The 18,622-nt window shown below is 42.9% G+C and overlaps 1 protein-coding gene across 2 annotated transcripts in view; it reads left to right on the top strand.

Annotated features, from left to right (window-relative positions):
• UMAD1 (UBAP1-MVB12-associated (UMA) domain containing 1) overlaps nt 1-18,622 on the top strand; it is a 39,750-nt gene that overhangs the window by 2,605 nt on the left and 18,523 nt on the right. For both annotated transcript variants that reach the window (XM_033165442.1, XM_033165443.1), the window contains exon 3: nt 809-907. In XM_033165442.1, the coding sequence (XP_033021333.1) occupies nt 826-907 (82 nt within the window). In that variant the 5' untranslated portion in view covers nt 809-825. The remainder of the gene's footprint in view (nt 1-808; nt 908-18,622) is intronic.

Below are 18,622 nucleotides of genomic sequence, written 5' to 3'. Positions count from 1 at the left end.
TTTGTTTCTTACTATGCTATTTTTGTGTCTTTATATTGTAAAACACCCTCAGGTCCTTGAATGAAGGGCAGTACAGAAATTTTAATAATAATAATAATAATAATAATAATAATAATAATAATAATTATTTAAAAAGTGGGATAGATTTTAAATAAACAAATAATTAAAACAGGTCATTTCATGACTTAACCTAGTTTAGAATATGCCATTCTGTTACATCAGGGGTTGCCAACCTTTTTTGAGATGGTGCTGTGGGCCCCAGCCACAAAATGCCTGCCATAGGGTGGGTGGCATAACACAAAAGAGAAGAGCAGAGTCACTGCTGCTGCTGCTGCTGCTTGCTTCCATATGCCACCCCACAGACAACCTTAGGTTTAGCATGGAAAGTCAGCTGTACCCTGCTGGTCCTGACAGTATTGATTTCTCTGTAACACACACAATTATTTTGCTTGAAAGTAAAAATGCTCTTCACATAATCAGATGGTGTGCTCATTAAAATATTTTTATGGTGGAAAATATAATATTATCTTGAGTAACTTTTTCCAGTGCTTGGGTTATTTTTTCCAGGTGTCAGAGGTTGAGAGTCAACCAACACTGCTTGGGTGTACAGAAACTCATATTTCTTCAACTGAGCAATAATGAACAACTGACTTGTATCTCTCTGGTCTTCTCTGTTTGCTCCTGCAAAATCCTCCCCCAGTTCAAGTCTCTAATCTTATAACTTTCGTAATGTTTATTTTGATAATGCCAGAATTGTTAAGTTTTTTTATAGCATCACTTGACCCATTTCTCACCTTTTTGTTTCTAGACTTGTATTTCAAAAAGATGTTCAACTTCTTCCGAAAAAACCAAGATACCAAGAAGGTATTGGTGACAGAAAAAGAAGCAGATGGATTTGTTTTTCTCGGTAAGTGGTTCTAAGAGTGTATAAAAAATCATTTATCTTGAACATAATTTTCTGGGTATTTCACAGGTTGTTACCATTTTCTTTTTAAAGTACATTCATTTCACTAAGAAGTTTCAAAGAAGTTCATCTTGAACCATGCAGGGATCCCCCCCCCCCCGGAGTGGTCATGTATGAACTGATAATATAAACTGTAGACTTGGCATAGATGTTGTTTCTGCCTTGCCATTATTTCTCTTAGGCCCTTTGCATCACTTTGGGCACCACCCTCCCTGCTTACAAGTAACAAAGAGCTTAGTCATAGGTCTATTCCCCGTGGTTGTAACGGTTAAAAAATTAAAATGTTTTTAAGGGTAAGGTACAATTGCTGGTTTTAAAGGTGTCTTTGATCACACCTACACAATGGAATGCATTTATTTTCTATTTCTATTTCACCTTTCTCCCAAGCTGGGATTCAAAGTGGCTTACAACGTTTAAAAAACACCATTATAAAATGCAAACAAATTAGCTTGAAAACAATAGTTAATATTCATCAAAACACATTTAGAACCAGCATTAATATACAGTTTGCTGTGGCATTTAAAGCACATGGCTTTCCCCAAAGGATTTCGGGAAATGTAGTTTGCTAAGGGTATTGGGTATCATAGCTCTGGGAGGGGTAATGTAGAGTTTTCAAGATTCTTCAGGGAAAACCATGTGCTTTAAATGTATGGGGTGGGTGTGACCTTTATTCTGAGGCAGCATTCAATGAGTGACCTAGTTATGTTAGCAGCCTCCTTCAGCTTGGTGCCTTCCAGATCTTTTGGTCTTCAGCTCTCATCATCCTCGACCATTGGCTGTTCTTGCTGGTGCTGGTGGGAATGGGAGTCCAAAACACCTGGAGAGCAGCTGCTCAGGGGGAGGATGTGTAATCCCAGTAATGTTGACTCCTTAAGAGAAATAGAGTGTGACATAAGATTCTTGCAGAGCCTCTGTTTGCATAGGGGGATTACTGTGATGAGGCTATTGTCTTTCTGTGGCGTTCTTCAGCTTACTTGATCCTATTTTGAGGCCTAAATATAGTGTGTGTGGGGAAATGTACACCGAGTTCGATAAAGATTTTGTGACATAGAAATGACTAATCAATAGCCCTGAATGACAACTGAGTCATGGACACAGGAGAATCAGGAGCAATTGGGAACCAATACAGGATAGTGAGTCTTTCCATTCCTGGGTGGATAACAGCTCCTCTGTTGTTTCTGCCTCTTAGTTTGTGCATTACATTATCTCTCTGGGGGGATGACAGCCTTCTTCATAAATATCCTAGATGTGAGACTTGTCAACTAGTAACTTAAGAAGTTCTAAGAATTCTTTCCCACGAGGGTTTGTGCGCTGCGTCATGCATGCCCCAAATTCTCTGTGGATTTTTTGTTCTTGAGAGCGCACGAGTGGAATTTATTCCAATCATTTGCCTGGGGGAATTAAGTAGTAATATTTCTTGCTGCATGTTGTTTTTCAGTAGGAGTTGCTTAGTACCAGAGCATGTGTGCTCAAGGGTATATGCTCATGTGTACCCTGTTGGGTGGTGTGCAGAATAGTTTATGGTCTCGGAGAAGAAACTTTTCAGATTTATTAGCCTGCTGAGAAAGGAGGAAAACAGTATTGCTTCCCATATAGTTAAATGGAATTAAGTACATGAAACGCTCACTGTTTTTTATTGGTTGCCTGTGTTCAACTTGCTGAACATTTGTGATAGTATTTTGAATGTACTGGGTTTTCTGATTCAATGAAGCTTTAAACAAGATTGACTTGAGCTCATCTTTCTCTCCTTTTGTTTTCCTGAGAAGTGTACCAGGTGTAATACTTAATTCCATATTAACTGGTAGAATCAGGGTTCGTCTTTGTGACACTATATCTATATGCCACCTAATGACAAAAGTCCTCTGGGTGGTTTAAAAGTGAGAATTAAAAACACAAAATACAAAAAAAGAGTCACAGCTGAAATTGTCCATGTTGCTGGCTACGGCCTGGGCTGACCCAATAATGAAACAGATTGAGACCATTGTCTCAGGTGGTGGATACAGAGGGACTGCACCTGTCCTGGGACCCCCCCCCCCCCCCCGCTCATTATTGTACATTTGGTGAGGCAAAGATCTCTGCTGCCACTGCCTTTACTTCCTCCTCACTGCCTTACTTTGCTCAGAGAAAGGGCTGAGACAGCCCTTCTCCACAGAGCCAGGCATTTTGAGTGAGGGGGCCAGCAGAATGCCTGCACTCCTGTCATGGTTTGCCATGGCAGCTTTTTAAACTAAGTTTAAAAATGCTTTTATGGAAGTTGGAAGTGCATTCTCCTGGCCATCTCACCCAAAATGCATGGCGGTGAAGGACCCTCTTCAGCCCTTTCTTAGGTGAGTTGAAGACTGTGGCAGGGAGCCTCCATTAAGTTTCCTGGTGTTATAGTCATGTTAATATGAAGCAATGATGTTTCTTTGGATGACTAGTGCAAGAAGGAATAACCACTATCCTATATAAGTGTATTATCGTGTTCCTTCTAAAATTGCTTGCCATAGTTCCATAAAATATTTACTATGCTATATTCTTGGCACCAGGAGAGATGTGCCATCCTGGCATCAACAAGCTTCATTATTATTACTTTTAGCTGCTTTTATTAAATCACCTTGATGCACATGTAGGTGGTGATTTAAAAAATGAATAAATAACAACAATATTAATAATTATTAATAATAATCATTCTGTCCTTCCTGCAAAGTACTCAGAGCAGCATACATAAATTTGCTCCCTACTTTGATTTTATTTGCAAAACAACCCTGTGTGGCAGGTGAGGATGGTAAGGCTGAGACTGGACCAAGGTCACCCATTGAGCTTTGGGACTAAGAAGGAATTTGAACCTGGGTCTTGCTGTTTATACATAATAACAGCTACCCAGAGAGCCAGTGTGGTGTAGTGGTTAAGAGCGGTAGACTCGTAATGTAGGGGAACCAGGTTCACGTCCCCGCTCCTCCCCATGCAGCTGCTGGGTGACCTTGGGCTAGTTGCACTTCTCTGAAGTCTCTCAGCCTCACTCACCTCACAGAGTGTTTGTTGTGGGGGAGGAAGGGAAAGGAGAATGTTAGCCGCTTTGAGACTACTTCGGGTAGTGATAAAGCGGGATATCAAATCCAAACTCTTCTTCTTCTTCTTCTACCCCACATAGGTAACTGCTGCTGCTGTTTTGTGTATGAAATACTTGTAATGGCTCTGCCCTGACTGTCCTGTTCCATTTGGAACGGTTTCATGTGTTTTATCATTGTAATGGTTTTGTTTGTTTTTATAGTTGTATGTTTTATTGTTGTAACCAGCCCTGGAACTTTATGTTGAAGAGTCATTAGGAAATCTTAAAAAATAAGAATAACAAATAAGAATAAAATACCCATGCTTAATGATTGCACTGGTGTTCATCAGTGTTTCCTGCTAACCAGGATTTGAGGCTAGTTAGCAAACTCTAGATGAGAAGAAATCTGGTTATTGATTGATTGATATTCTGCCTTTATTTCCTTATGGCACTCAAGGCAACAACACAGAGGGTTCCCTGCTGGCTGATCTCATCAAGACTTGGATTAGATTTTGCAAGGTTACAGTTTCATATGCCTCAAAACCATGGCCTGAGTTCACTATAAGTACTGCTAGCTGGGTTTAAAGGATCGCTGTGTAAAGATGTAAATAAACTGGGGTCAAGTATGTTGTCCTCAAAGTCTTAGTAAGCAGTATAGAACATACGGGGTTAGAATGGCTTTTAGAGATGGTTGTGGCTTTTTAAGAATGAAGTGGTAGGAATTATGTAAACAAGCGGTAGCCAAGAGGTTATCTATCGCCTGCTAGGTGTTGAAAACTACGACTTCCACCATTCCTGAGCATTGGCCAAGTTGACTGAGGTTGATGGGAATTGTAGTCCACAACAATTGGAGGGCACTATGTTGGTTGCCTCTGGTGTATACTGTTTTCTTTATTGGTAATCCTTATTGATTTGTCTTTCTAGCAACCTTGCATTCATTCCTTGTACCATTTCAAATGCTGTTCAACAGGTTTCTACTCAGTATGCATTTGTTGCAGAAGTGCTTGGGGGGATATTTTTTAATAAGCATCCCACTTTAATCAACTGCTGTATGCAAAAGTCGATTGGGGCTTTTTGTCTACCGATTGTCACTTCTTTATAATAACAGCTATATTTTGAAGTGTGAGTTTCATTGGCTATCTCAGTGTTTTTCAACCTTTTTTGGGCAAAGGCACACTTGTTACATGAAAAAAATCTCGAGGCACACCACCATTAGAAAATGTTAAAAAATTTAACTCTGTGCCTATATTGACTATATATAAAGTAATTCTCTTGAATAGGAATCAAATAAACACAAAGAAAGTATTTTATAATTACTTTATTATGAAATAGTAAGTAAACAGAAATATGAAAAATTATAAAATACTTAAGCATAGTGAAGCAATCTGTGGGGCTGGAGAACAGACCCCCCCTTTTCGTTGCCCTCGGCGGAGAAGGGAATTAATTCGCCGTGGGGACGGGGAAGGAGCGAGCAGAGCAGGAGAGGAGGCGGCGGCGAACAAAGGCCAGTCCTACGCTGCCCACCCCCGTCGCTGCCGCCTCATTCAAGCGCGCCTTTTACCACCCTACCGGCGCAGGAGAGGCGAGCTCCAGGCCGCAAGCTCCTCCTCCTCCTCCCGCTGCCGCTCGCCTTCCCCACCTGGTGTGCCGGCAGCTCCGCACTTACTTGTCGAGCCAGAAGGTCCACGGCGAGTGCAGCGGGATCCCCTCGCCGGCGTCGGGCTCCAGGCCGCTCAGCTGCTGCTGCGGGTCGGGGTCGAGGTCGGCCTCGTCCTCCGCCTGGTGCTGCCGTGGCGGCGGCGCCGCCGGGCTCGGGGGCTCGGGCAGGCCCAGCTGCCTCTCGGGGGGTGCTGAGCGCCATTGCCCTGCGCTTCCTTCGGCCCAGGCTGAGTCAGCGCCGCCTCGCTCGGCGAAAGCCCGTCTTGTTGCGCACAGCCAGCAGGCAACAGGGGTCCCTGCCTGCCCGCTGCAAATCGGGCACGCCGAGCAGGCAGGCCTCGCTCACTGGCTGGCTGGGGGGGCGGGTTTTTCGCCTATTTATAGCGCCCTTGGCGCGCGGGCTTGGCTGAGCGGCGGCTCCCTGCTCCGAGCGGCTTGCCGTCTCCTCTCCCACTCCATTCAATCTCGTCACAGTGGAGGGAGGCACAGCTGGTCCTTTGAGCAGATCCCGGGGTGGGTTTTTGTCACACTCTCTTCGCTGCCCACTTTTTAAGTCACGGCACACCAGGCAACATCTCGCGGCACACTAGTGTGCCGCGGAACAGTGGTTGAAAAACACTGGGCTATCTTGCTCTTGCCTGTTCTGTGAATAACAGGGTTAAAAGCTCCATGTGTCTGATTACCGTAGTTTGAGTTCACTGGGCAAGGAATATGAGGGAGACCTGAAAAACAACCCTCTCCAGTGTCACTGATTTCTAGTCGCATAAGGAGATAATTGCTACCCCTTCATTCAGTGTGGAGTCAAACTAATCCTCTTGGGTTCTGGTTTTACACAAAAACAAAGTGCAGTATTGCTTTTGCATCATTAGGTGGCATCTTGCTTCATGCACTTCTCAAGTAAATTGAATACAGCATTAATTACCAAGCTAGCTCTTTCTCCTACTATGGTTTTTTATTTTTATTTTTATTTTTAAGAATCTGTATGTCTGAAGTTTAATATAAAGCATAAATGGAATGATGTTTTCAGCCAGAGAGCAAATTTGAAACAATGGGACCAAAACCCCTAGAGCTGATTAGTACAGTCTGAAGGGTCACACGAGAGCCCCAAAACACAAAGGAGTGAATTTGCATATTTTTACAAGAGGAAAATAACTGAATGCAACAACATGAGTAACTATCAGCTTCATGCTTTATTAATACTATAAAAGAAACAGAGAGAGTTGGCTAACTTAAGAGTACAGTTGAGTTTTGGTTGAATGAGCTCAATCAACATCTCCTATGCAGATTAACAGAATTAGGTTACCAAACAATGGACCTTCATAATGCTTTGTAGTATAAGCAGGTGTGTTTCTTAAGAGTAGAATATGCTAAGTACGGCTTTCTCTGGAGTTTGTATATTACCATATCTGAATGTTGGCATAGCCATTCAGAAGCACAATTGCCTGTCCCCTGGCTGTTTCATCCATGGGTCCAGCTTATCATATAGTTTACAATTCTATAAATACAGTGAGTGTAGCCTTTATGAAAGAACATCTGGCACATTTGGTTGATAATGTAATCATTTGCAAGGTGTTCCTATTCTGATTGTAGAGAACACAGAGATTTTTAAGTTGCTGGTGGTACAGAAATCCAGTTGTGCTTGTAAACCTGCATTACTTTTTGGTCCAACAAACACAGTTATAGGTGCTTAAAGTGTGTTTTGATGGGCTAATGCAAAACTTAGTAATAGCACTCGAAATTATCTGAGCCTTTGAGCAGAGTGCCCCTTCCTGTTTTGACACATTGTGGCTTGGGATAAGCAAGTGTGTGTGTGTGTGTGCGCGCGCACACACATATGCATGCATGCATGCAAAAAGACAGGAGTCAACTAATCTACTTGCTCCACACAGTCCTGGCAACAACACCTTACCTACTCTGGAAAATGTGGCAAGTCGCCATCCACTTATTTAGCTGGGTGCACACTGAGCAGTCCTTCCCTTCTCGGCACCAACCAGTGCTAAGTATGCACACCTCCTTCTCCCCGTTTCTCTGCACATCTGTGCTAAGGAGAGCTCTTGGTGGAGAGCTGCTGCTGCCCAGGCAGTAGTGCAACCTTGCACTGTACATGTTTAGTCCAGGATGGACAGCAGAGGCAGGCCAAGCACTGAGTGCTTCCTAGAATTCAGAAGTTTCAGAGGGGAGGAAGAAGCTTGCTTTTGATTGGTGGGTGAGAAGAGGAAGGAAGTGATAGCTGCCATGACAGCCACAAAGAGGGACGGATGGAGACGGGAGAGAAAAACAGAAGTGGCCTCTTCTTAGTTTCAATTTCAGGAGGCTCAGGCTGTCTTGCCCTCTGAAGAGTTCTTCTGAGACTGGAATTGGGCAGGAGCTTCAGAGGCTCTGGTGTTCAGCGTGACATCAGATAATAGTCCTGATGACTATGCATTTGGGTTGGCTACCAAGGCCACCCAAAATCTGTGGGCCCCGGTCAATGGTAAACTTGGCAAAGGGTGACTATTTGAACTCTGTTGATAATAGTGCTGTAGTTTATTTAGATGGACAATTGGCGTTTAAACTTTGCTGCATATGCCTCAGTTCAGTCTTAACTCTGATCTTGGCTTACTGATCATGGTTTGTTTGGGAGAAGCCAACTATGGGTGCTGGTTTAGATCTAACACTCAGCCAACTGCTCTGTGGTTTGTTTTGTTATTTAAGTAAGGGATGATCAGAGGAGGAGAGCTTAAGCTGAGTGCACCAATAAGCAGCTTGTGCATGGTATGGTTAAAGAAACCGCATTGTGTAACATAGCATTACATCTGAAAGCTGTCACAAAATAGACAGCTTTGTATTAATTAATGTTTTTCAAAATAAGATGAGGGTTTTTTTGTTCTCTGTTTCAGAGTCTTGAGGCATAGAATACTATTACTGTAAATGGGTGACTTGGAAAAATGACTACTCCACTTCCTGTTATGAAAGTGCTACTGTGATAATGCAATTAAATCATGTAGGGTTCACCAATATTGAAATAGAACCTTCAGTTTTTTAAATTCAGCCTGACTCTCCAAATGCCCTCATGAAACAAGCACTGCCAGGAGGAGATGAATTTTATTTTTATTTTTTAAAAAATATTTTTATTGGTTTTTCTGTATATACATCCTCTTAACAATATTTCTCTAACAGTTTTCCATATTTTCCTCACACACACACACGGACTTCCCTCATACTCCCATTTTGTTTTATTTCCATATTGTTTTCCCCAAATTTCCCCAATACATATAATCTTACTTTTTATTATATACAATTGTGATTGTTTACTCAAACCCTGCCAATGAGTCCAGTTCTTTATATTGTCTCTTCGTATATATTGTAAATGGTTCCCATTCTCTTTTAAAGTTTTTGTTGTCTTTTTCATGTAGTTTATCTGTTAGTTTTGTCAGTTCTGCATATTCCACAAGTTTCCCTTGCCATTGTTCTTTCGTTGGTACAGTGGTGCCTCGCTAGACGAAAATAATTCGTTCTGGTGACTTCTGTTTCAGTGTATCTGAAGAAGTGTGCATGCACACGAAAGCTCATACCAAGAACAAACTCAGTTGGTCTCTAAGGTGCTACTGGAAAGAATTTTCTATTTTGTTTCTAAATGTCTGGTAGTTTCTCTTTGACATCTGGTGAGAGGGCGTTCCACAGGGCGGGTGCCACTACCGAGAAGGCCCTCTGCCTGGTTCCCTGTAACTTGGCTTCTCATAGTGAGGGAACCACCAGAAGGCCCTCGGCACTGGACCTCAGTGTCCGGGCAGAACGATGGGGGTGGAGACGCTCCTTCAGAAACAATTAAAATTGATAGAATTAAAATTTTAAAACCCAAGGGACTTCACCTCAGTAACTTGGCGTAATTTGATCTAATATATTTTTCAGAAAAACAAAAACCTGCAAGTGAATTGTGATGTGCTTTAAATAACAGTTTTAAGATATATATTCCAAAAATACCTGTTTTACACGCCACCTTACAGCTGATCCCTCAAGCCTTTTTAAATTTATTATTAAAATATTTCAACCCTCCTTTTCGAGCTCAAGAATGAGACCTGTATGGTAGCTAACAACAGAGAGATGGCAAGGCAATCTACAAGAAACTTAAGAACGGTATCAGAACAAATAAGTAGCTGCAGAATTTAAGAGGCAGTGAGTCCTACTGAAACAGAAATCTTTTGATCTGGTATTTAAAGGCCAATTTGATCTCAGTGCTGGGCTTTCAAAGCCTCTAAGCCACAACTGAGAAGACCTTTTCACCACTTCTGATGGTGATGAGACAAGGAACAACAGTTCAGAAGATAGCATCATAGATCAATGTGCAGGCAGGATCATCAAGTGACTTAGTCCTAAGGCATCAAGTGAATTAGTCCTAAAGCATTTATGGCTTTAGAAGTAATAACCAACATTTTGAACTGAGCTCAAAAGCAAAATGAGAGCCAGTGCAGATGGAATATCAGCAGAGTCCTCTGATTTAAAAATCCTGGCTATTGCCTGTTGGAATAATTGGTGTTTCCAAACGCTTTTCAACAGAAGTCCTCTATATTTAATCTTGTACATGTGTTGGTTATGTAAATAATTCACTTGAAAACAGGGGAGTTGGATCTGTTCTATAGGGCAAAATAATATTAGACACAAATGCTTGTTCATTCAAATAGGCTGCCATGAAATACAATGGAAGGGGAAACATTGTGTGAAAGGTTAAGTTAAAACACAAGCGCTGCATAATTAGAAAAGGACAGTTAGAGGTGCAATTTATTTTGTACAGTAACTGTAAATTTCTGACGATGGGGAAACAGCACGGTATTGTTCAACAAAATGCAGGAGATATTTTTGCATCTTATACTGAAGCAATGCATGAGACAATATATGTTATATTGGAAGCAACCCAGCAGGCTCCATGACGCCTTTGAAAAACTTCATTGGTTCCCCGGGGCAGGAGCCCCAAACTCTGAGCTTGTTTTAAAAAGGCTCTAGCCAGAAAGAAAGTTCTGTTTGTGTTTAATGGAGCAGCTTAGGCTTTGGTTTAGGGTTGGCATTTCTTGTGTCTTCAACAGCTGTATGGTAGGCAGACATTCAACAGGTCCAGCCTTTCCTAGCATGGAAATACAATTATGTGAAAAGCTTTACCATGACTGGGCTGTCTAACTTTGTGATATGCCATAGTGGCCATTTTGTGACTAGCACCCACAGCAGTCTTAAGATTTGAAATATGCCCACTGATCCAAAAAGGCTGGTGACTTCTTTATTAGATGTTGACATGTCTGCTATTTACTAGTTCGTCTGAAGTTGGTTTGCTTTTGCTTTGTTTAAAGCTTCATATCAGTCCTTGAAATGAAGAGACTGGTAATATGAGTTGTACTGTTTCCATGAGCCATGTACATGTATCATTGACATCTTAGGTTTATTTAGGCCAGGATCCAAAGGAATACCACCCATATGCAAGGGCACTTTGGACTTTTACTTTATTTATTTTTGAACAGCAGGTTCTTGGTGCTGCAAAAGCAGTTTATGACTGTTGATGGGGATATGCCACTCGAGAAGTAAAAATTAAAAAGCCACTGGGTGAGCACAAGCCCTTGGGCTGTTTATGGATTTCAGCCATTTGTCGGTTTATATTTATACTTAACTATTTTAAGTGCTGGTTTCACATGTGGTTCTAGTGCGTAAGAAGTGCAGTAGGACCCAGGAGAAATGCTAAGGTTGCATGTCCTCGCTCACCAAATAGAAAAACTTGCATGTGAAGTGGGAGCCACAAGTGGAAATTCCTGTGTGGGTAGGCCAGCTCACACAACAATGGGAGGGTGGATTGCATGTGTGATGTCCAGGTTTGTAGGCACTGAGCTTCATGGATTTTTGTTCACATTGTAAGCTCTGTATGTGTAGAGAAAGGGCATGCAAGTCCAAAGCTGTTCTTGCTTCATCACGCATATGACCTACATGCTAAGACCTTATGTGACATGGCCTCGCATCTCTGCTGACTGTGTCAACTGAAAGTCTAAAGGGCTTTGTTAAGAATTTCTAAATGTTCTGGTGTACAGGTGTATCTCAAATCAGCAACATTATTGAACTGTGGTCAGTTAGAGTTCCCAGCACTTGCGAACCACTGTGGTCTCTATGCAAATAGCTGGATCTGCAGGGTGTGAGCTGAATAGTTGTTTATTATTATTTATATTTGTCTACCACCCTTCATCCGCAGATCTCACAACATAGAAATACAATATAAAAGCATCTCCCATCTCTTTCCATCCCCCCCTCCCTTTGAGTGTAGAAGCCTGAACTCCACCTGAATGGAAAGCGCAGCATTCCAAATTCTGGTTGGCTTTCAAGATCATAGCAAACAAGCCACAGTTGCTTCCCAGTTCTGGTTTGCTTTTTTTCTTGCTGATGCATCTGACAGCCGAATGATTCATTTTTCTTTGCTGACATTTGTCAAGATAGCGCCATGACATCAACAATGATTCTTAGTCTCTGGCTAACGCTGTGCCTTCCGGATGTTGTTGGACTACAACACCTACCAGCCCCAGCCAACATTTCCAACGGTAAGGGGTCCAGCAACATGTGGAGGGCCCCATATTGGCTACCCCAGCTGTTTACAAAAGGTCCCTCTGCTGATGGAAGCTCTCTGATTCAGTAGAGGCTTCTGTTGGTGCAAATGGAACGGGGATAATTTGGGATAATTTTCAGCCATTCGTTCTCCTGCATCAATTCTGAAGCTGTTTGGAATGCCCACCCTCTAGTGCAGATTTGGAAGGTATATTGCCAAAACCCGCCTCTCTCCCAGTTTCAGTGCTGGAAGCCTCTACTGGATCAAAGTGCAGGGATACAACTAGGATAGAACCCAAAACTAAGTACTTGCAAACCTCAAACTTAATGTAAAATTCTTAGTGGTTTAACTTTATTTTTGACCTCTTTGAAATTACAGGACCCTGGAAAGAACGGGTTAGTAATCTGTGCTTTGCCGTACATAATGCCTGGTGTCCAAAGAAGGGCACCCCCATTTCTGTATCGCCTGGGGGACTTTGGGCATTTTCTGAGATAGTGCCTCACCCCATGCCATGGGGTAAACCACTTCTGAAACTCAAGTGCTATTCTAAAAGCCATTTCTGATATAGCATGGAGGTCAGCTCTTCAAAGAGAAAAAAAGCTCTGCAAAATTATACTGGTCTCATCTGAGCCCTCGAGCGCGCCTAATGTAGCTCTTTGAATCACAGCCAATGTGTCTGGCAAGGCGACTGGCATTGTTGCTGAGCATGACTAAGAGCTAAAGAAGTGATGATAAAGGGAGGCTGAAGTAGATAAGCAATGTGGGAACCCCCCCCAAAAAAAGGCCCATAGCAGAAAAAAGCAATACTTTAAACATTTTTTAATGTTTGTCTCCTTCTACCACTCCACCCCAATGGGTCTTGGTAGTTCTGTGCACGACACCGTCTCTCTCTGCTAAGTATTTCTGGAATGCACAAAATTGAGATTGTGATCTGGTATAGGGGCAAGATTTTCTCTCCTCCGTAAAGCAAAAGGTAGGTGACCTTGAACAATCCACCGCTGCAGATTAAGAACCCTCAAATGGATCACTGAATAAGTATTTCATAAGTGAAGAGAAAGACAGAATGCTGATCTCATTTGTTACTGGGGGGTGGGGGGAGTTTTAGGGCAGTGGGGAAGGAAACTTTCCCCCCAGTATAATGGTTATTGATGATAATATTAATAATTTTATTATTTATAAGCTGCCCATGTGACCGGATTGCCCCAGCCACTCTGGGCGGCTTGGAACAAAATATTAAAAACACACTTAAACATCAACAATTAAAAACAATGATACAATGAGGAACTATCTTGCTCTCAACTATGTAACAATAATCTTGAACCCTGCAGTAGATTTCCTTCTGTTTTTTCCGCTCCACCCTCACTAGTAATGTAAACATACTCTGGATAGCCTCACGGCTTTCACAGATCCACAGCAAAACTTGTGTTGTCCTGACCTGGGCTTCCTCTGCCTTCCCAAATGTGCCCTGAGCAAAAACTACAAGTATCACTGGAGTCTTGTGATATCCGCAAGCATAAAAAATGCAGTGCTTTCAGTGCAAGATTGCCAATGAAATGTCAGAAACCAGATAAATTTACCGGCATAGAATATATGTCCACAGTTCAAAGGTGAACCAGTATAGGAATATAGGAAGCTGCTTTATATGCTGGCCATTGGACCATCTAGGTGACTGGCAGCAGTAGACAAGGATATCACCCAGCTCTACCTGAAGATGCAGGGAATTGAACATGGGATCTTATGCAAGCAAAGCAGATACTCCACCACTGAGCTACAGCCCCTCCCTTTCGCTAGCCCAAGCAAAATAGGGACCTCTTTTGACTTATCCCTTCCTGCCCTTGAAATAATTATATTTATGTGATCATAAATGTGTACATGATCACAAATGCCACAATTCCACCTGCACAAATGTCCAGAAAAGGTGGTTCTAATCTTATCAGATGATTACAGTAGGTGTGGGTATCTTCTCTTTTAAGGATAATTCAGTGATGACTTATGATTGAGTTGCACTATAGCAATCAGCAGGATTACATACGGGTAAATTATTTAAAGTTGGGGGTTTTGCCTGTTGCATTTCAGGAAAGACAAATCTTGTGGTATGCATCTAGTCTGTCTCTTGACTTAAACCAGTGAAGAGTATTTTCTGCTTGAAATTAGAATGATTCTGCCTGTCTAACACATCTGGCAAATTATCACAAACTGTTGCTCTCTGCATGGATGTGGCTTTGCATGCAGAGGGGGAAATTTTAAGCTCAAAACTGAAGGTTGAACACCAACAAAGCATAACCCCACCCCACCCGATCCCCTGTATATTGAGGACCCTCTTTTAAAACATCAATGGCTTTGAAAAGTTGAAAGTAGTGTAGTTTTGCTTTTCCTGTGGATCCTATCGGCAAAGAACAATTTACAGTCGGTGCCATTCTTCACAGCTGAATGGAGAAGAGGAGCTTGCTCAGTGAAATGGAGCAGCTGCACCCGGTTTGGCCTGTCTCACATTAACATTTTGCTTTTTAATCAAGACCTTCACAGTCCTCTGCTACAGTTTTTCAGGACAGAAGTGGTCAGTAGCGAGGCAGCTGCAGCATAATTCAACATGTACATGAAAGCAAAATTATAATTATAATAATAATATGGAACTTCTGAGAAGTGAAGTAGTCCCTTAATGTTGCCCAACCTTAATGTTGCTAAACCAAATTCAGATGGCAGAATGAAAACCTTGTTTGTTTGTTTTCAAAAAAGGGTGCTGCTAAGTATTCTCTGCTGCAGAATGGAGGTTTTAACACTTCTTTTTAAGCTCAACCAGAACTTGAAAGGATAGCTATGTAGATCAGAATATATTGGTTTGAAGTCTTATGGCAAAATAATTGATGCCTATGCAATAGCATAGAAAGATCTGAGAAAGATACACTTTTCTCAATTTGTTTATGTATTGCAAGACTTCAGTACAGTGGGTTCCCAAAGTGTGCACCGTGGGGGGGGGCAGTGGGATTACCTAGGGCAGTGTTTTTCAACCTTTTTTGGGCAAAGGCACACTTGTTTCATGAAAAAAATCACGAGGCACACCACCATTAGAAAATGTTAAAAAATTTAAATCTGTGCCTATATTGACTATATATAAAGTAATTATCTTGAATAGGAATCAAATAAACACAAAGAAAGTATTTTATAATTACTTTATTATGAAATAATAGTAAGTAAACAGAAATATGAAAAATTATAAAATACTTTATTCAGTGCGCAACCAGGGCCTGTTTGGCTGAACACAAAGCTGATATTCTGGCTGGAATCGAAGAAAGACACACACGTAGCTCTTCGTCAACAGCTCTCAGTCTCTCTCTGTATTTAGTTTTTATAGCAAAGGACTTGTTACTTTGCAGATGGGCACATGCCTCTGGTGTATCTCTCCATCACCACCTCACAGAAATAATATGTGCTTCGAAGTTTCCCCTCAGTTCAATATTCTGTCTGTTCTGGGCAAGGAGAATGATTTTGAAACTATGCATTCCCCTCAATATTTAACAATAGGCAATGATCACATCTAAAAGAACAATCACGTTTTAAAGACTTCAAACTCTGAAGGATAAATAAGTTACAGGTCCTTCTACCTCAAGTGCCCTCTCTTATTGTGCAGAGTCTAGGTCTGGAAAGTTGGGGGGGGGGGTCCATGTGGCTTGAAAAGTCCAGCACTCTGCAGACTTCAGACCACAACTGGGTTAGTGGCACACAAAAACACAAAAAAATTAAGCAGACTCACTGCCAAGGGCAGACCGACCCTCTCCGAGGATAGGGCACCTGCCCAGAGGTCAGCTCAAGCGGGCGAGAGGCCCCTTCAGACGTTTCTGCCAACAGGCTTGCACCCCGAGCCAATTTCGGGAGGTAGATTCCGAGCAGTTACTTTACGTAATGCAAAAGAGCCCTTTCGGATTCGCCGACACAGAGTTGCCTCTCCCACGCCCCGTCCTGGCACCCCGGATCGCCCCCCTCATGTACCCCCACCCAGCCACCCATAAATGGCAGGCAGAAAAGGCAGTTGCGCCCACACCCGCAGGCACCGACCCCCGGCAGCTGCGAGAGCCTGATCGCGCTCGGAAGGCGCCTGGGCTTCCGAGAGCGCCGCTTTCCTCGTGGGTCCCGTCGAGCCGGAGAAAGCAGCGCCGCAGCCCAAGCGGATCAGGCGCCGCCGTGCGGCTCACCTTTCATCGCGGCGATCACCAAGCACAGCATTTGGTGGCGGCGGCTGCGCTCTCGGAGCTCGCCGTGCGCCTCCTGCGCGCTCGCGGCACAGCGTCCGCCTCGTCAGCAGGCGCCTGCCAGCAGCCCCAACCGGCCCTCTCTGCTTCAGCAGCAGCAGCAGCAGCCTCCGCCTCCTCTGGCGCGCCTCGGCCCAGCTGAGGCGCCATATGACCGGACCGGACCGCCCGCTCGCGCGCCAACGTGATTTTTTCCCACGGCACACCAGGCAACATCTCGCGGCACACTAGTGTGCCGCGGAACAGTGGTTGAAAAACACTGACCTAGGGGAGGCACTAAGAGGCAGGCAGGTGCAAATCACTATCAAATTTTGTAAAGCTGGTATCACTGAATCAAGTTTATCAATTTTGTTGAATTAAACTAAATAAATGTGCAATCAATCGTATATGTTTTGAATTTTACTGTGTTACTGTCTTCCTTAGTGGGTTGTGCAAACCGCAACTCTAGGGGAAACTGGAGATGAGATTATGGAACTAAGGGGGCAGTAGCTCGAAAAAGTTTGGGAACCACTGCTTCAGAAAACCTGTTTTTTCCTGGTGCTCAGAATTCCTTACAACTGGGCTTGCAGAAACCCATATGAATTATCAAGCTGTGGCCCGGGAATGGCTTTCAGGTGCGCCTTCGTCTGCCTCCCGGCCATGCTGTTGTCCTTCAGGTATCATCATCAGCTCCCCACATGCACCTGCAAGAGCAGGAGTTGGTTAAAGAGAGCAAGGTTGTAGTATGGAAAGTTGCCAGGCAAGGAAGGAAAGAGGGGAGAGAGATAACAGGAAGGAAGGAGGTAAAAGGGATCAGTAAGAAGGGGAAGTGCCTGGTGCAGCGCTTTTTGATGCCCCACTTTACACACACACAAGCACACTTGTACCCGGTGTGAATCTTATAACTACGGTATATGATACAAAGCGGGTGCTTTCATACCAGAAGAAAGCACAGCCCTGCAGGTGCTTCCCCTGCAGGAAACAACTGGGCTGTCGCCACTCAGCACATGGGTTTGAAGGGTGTGAAAGGAGCCTGTGCTCAACAGTTTTTCCTCAAGCCCCTGAGCCTTTGTATCTGCAATTTGTTTGGACTTGGGGCTCTTATGTTTTACAGGATTCAGTAATGAAATTAAGGGTGCACAGTACTGTGGAATAATAACTTGACACATATCAGAAAGCATGTGTAAATTGACAGTTTAGCTTATCTCTCTCTTTTATGTGTGCGCAGGAGGAGGCTGGCATCTTTCTAAGCTTAGCTTTCATCAGGCTAAAAATAAAAACTTTTGTTTTACATGACAAGCTGCCCTCCAAAATTGTTCTTTGCAAATGAACACTTTTGCATGAGGAGCAGCTTCTTTTGACTCTCAGATTTGGAACACAATGTTTTTGACTCGAGTGTCGCCTCTTCATGCCCAGGGCCTTAACTCTGCATTCTTTGTATATGCACAACTGTTAGACTGCCTTGGGCTGCCATCATGCTGCCTGTTCCACATGTTCAGTTTTTTGTTGTTGATGGTGCCAGGTGCAAACTCAGCTCTTTAAAAACATACTTAGATTGGTTGCCACCACAATCTGAAATATTTAAAATGCTTTTACCTTCACTTCCATCTGTTCTTAACCCATAGCACTATATCAGTGGATAGGACTTTCAGGGCTTTTGGAATGGAACTGGAAGATCAATGTTATTTTATTTTTGTTTTCTTTTGATCCATTTGAGGATATGGGTCCATTAGCAAAATGTCATTTGGCCTTTTTAATGGAACGCTTTGGACCAATGTGTCTGTGCTCTTCCCACCTACTGAAACATTGAATTCTAATGAGAAACATGCCTTGGTTTGATTCTGCTGGGCTCCAGACTTTGTTTTTAGTTTGGGGAAAGACTATTGGCTAGATGTCTAGGTGGAGGGTTCCTTGGGAGTTTTGATGCCAAAATAACCTTTTGTGTGGATTGCACAGAGCAAATGGCTAGATTTTGAAACAACATGATAATGTAGTTCTTTTCTGTTATTTTATGAGGCTTGCCTGTTTTCCACATACTGTACAGCCTGGAGTGCTCTCCCAAGCATATGTTGCAGAACAACATGATAGCTTAGGGGCAGGCAAGGAAGGAGAGAAAATAGGCCTGAACCTGCTGGTACTAAGCATTATGACTTTGTTAAGCTTTGTGTAAATCTTTAATTTTAATATTTTGC

The sequence above is a fragment of the Lacerta agilis genome, chromosome 12 (assembly GCF_009819535.1).
Source record: "Lacerta agilis isolate rLacAgi1 chromosome 12, rLacAgi1.pri, whole genome shotgun sequence".
Classification (NCBI taxonomy): domain Eukaryota; kingdom Metazoa; phylum Chordata; class Lepidosauria; order Squamata; family Lacertidae; genus Lacerta; species Lacerta agilis.
This window is presented reverse-complemented; position numbering and strand designations above follow the sequence as displayed.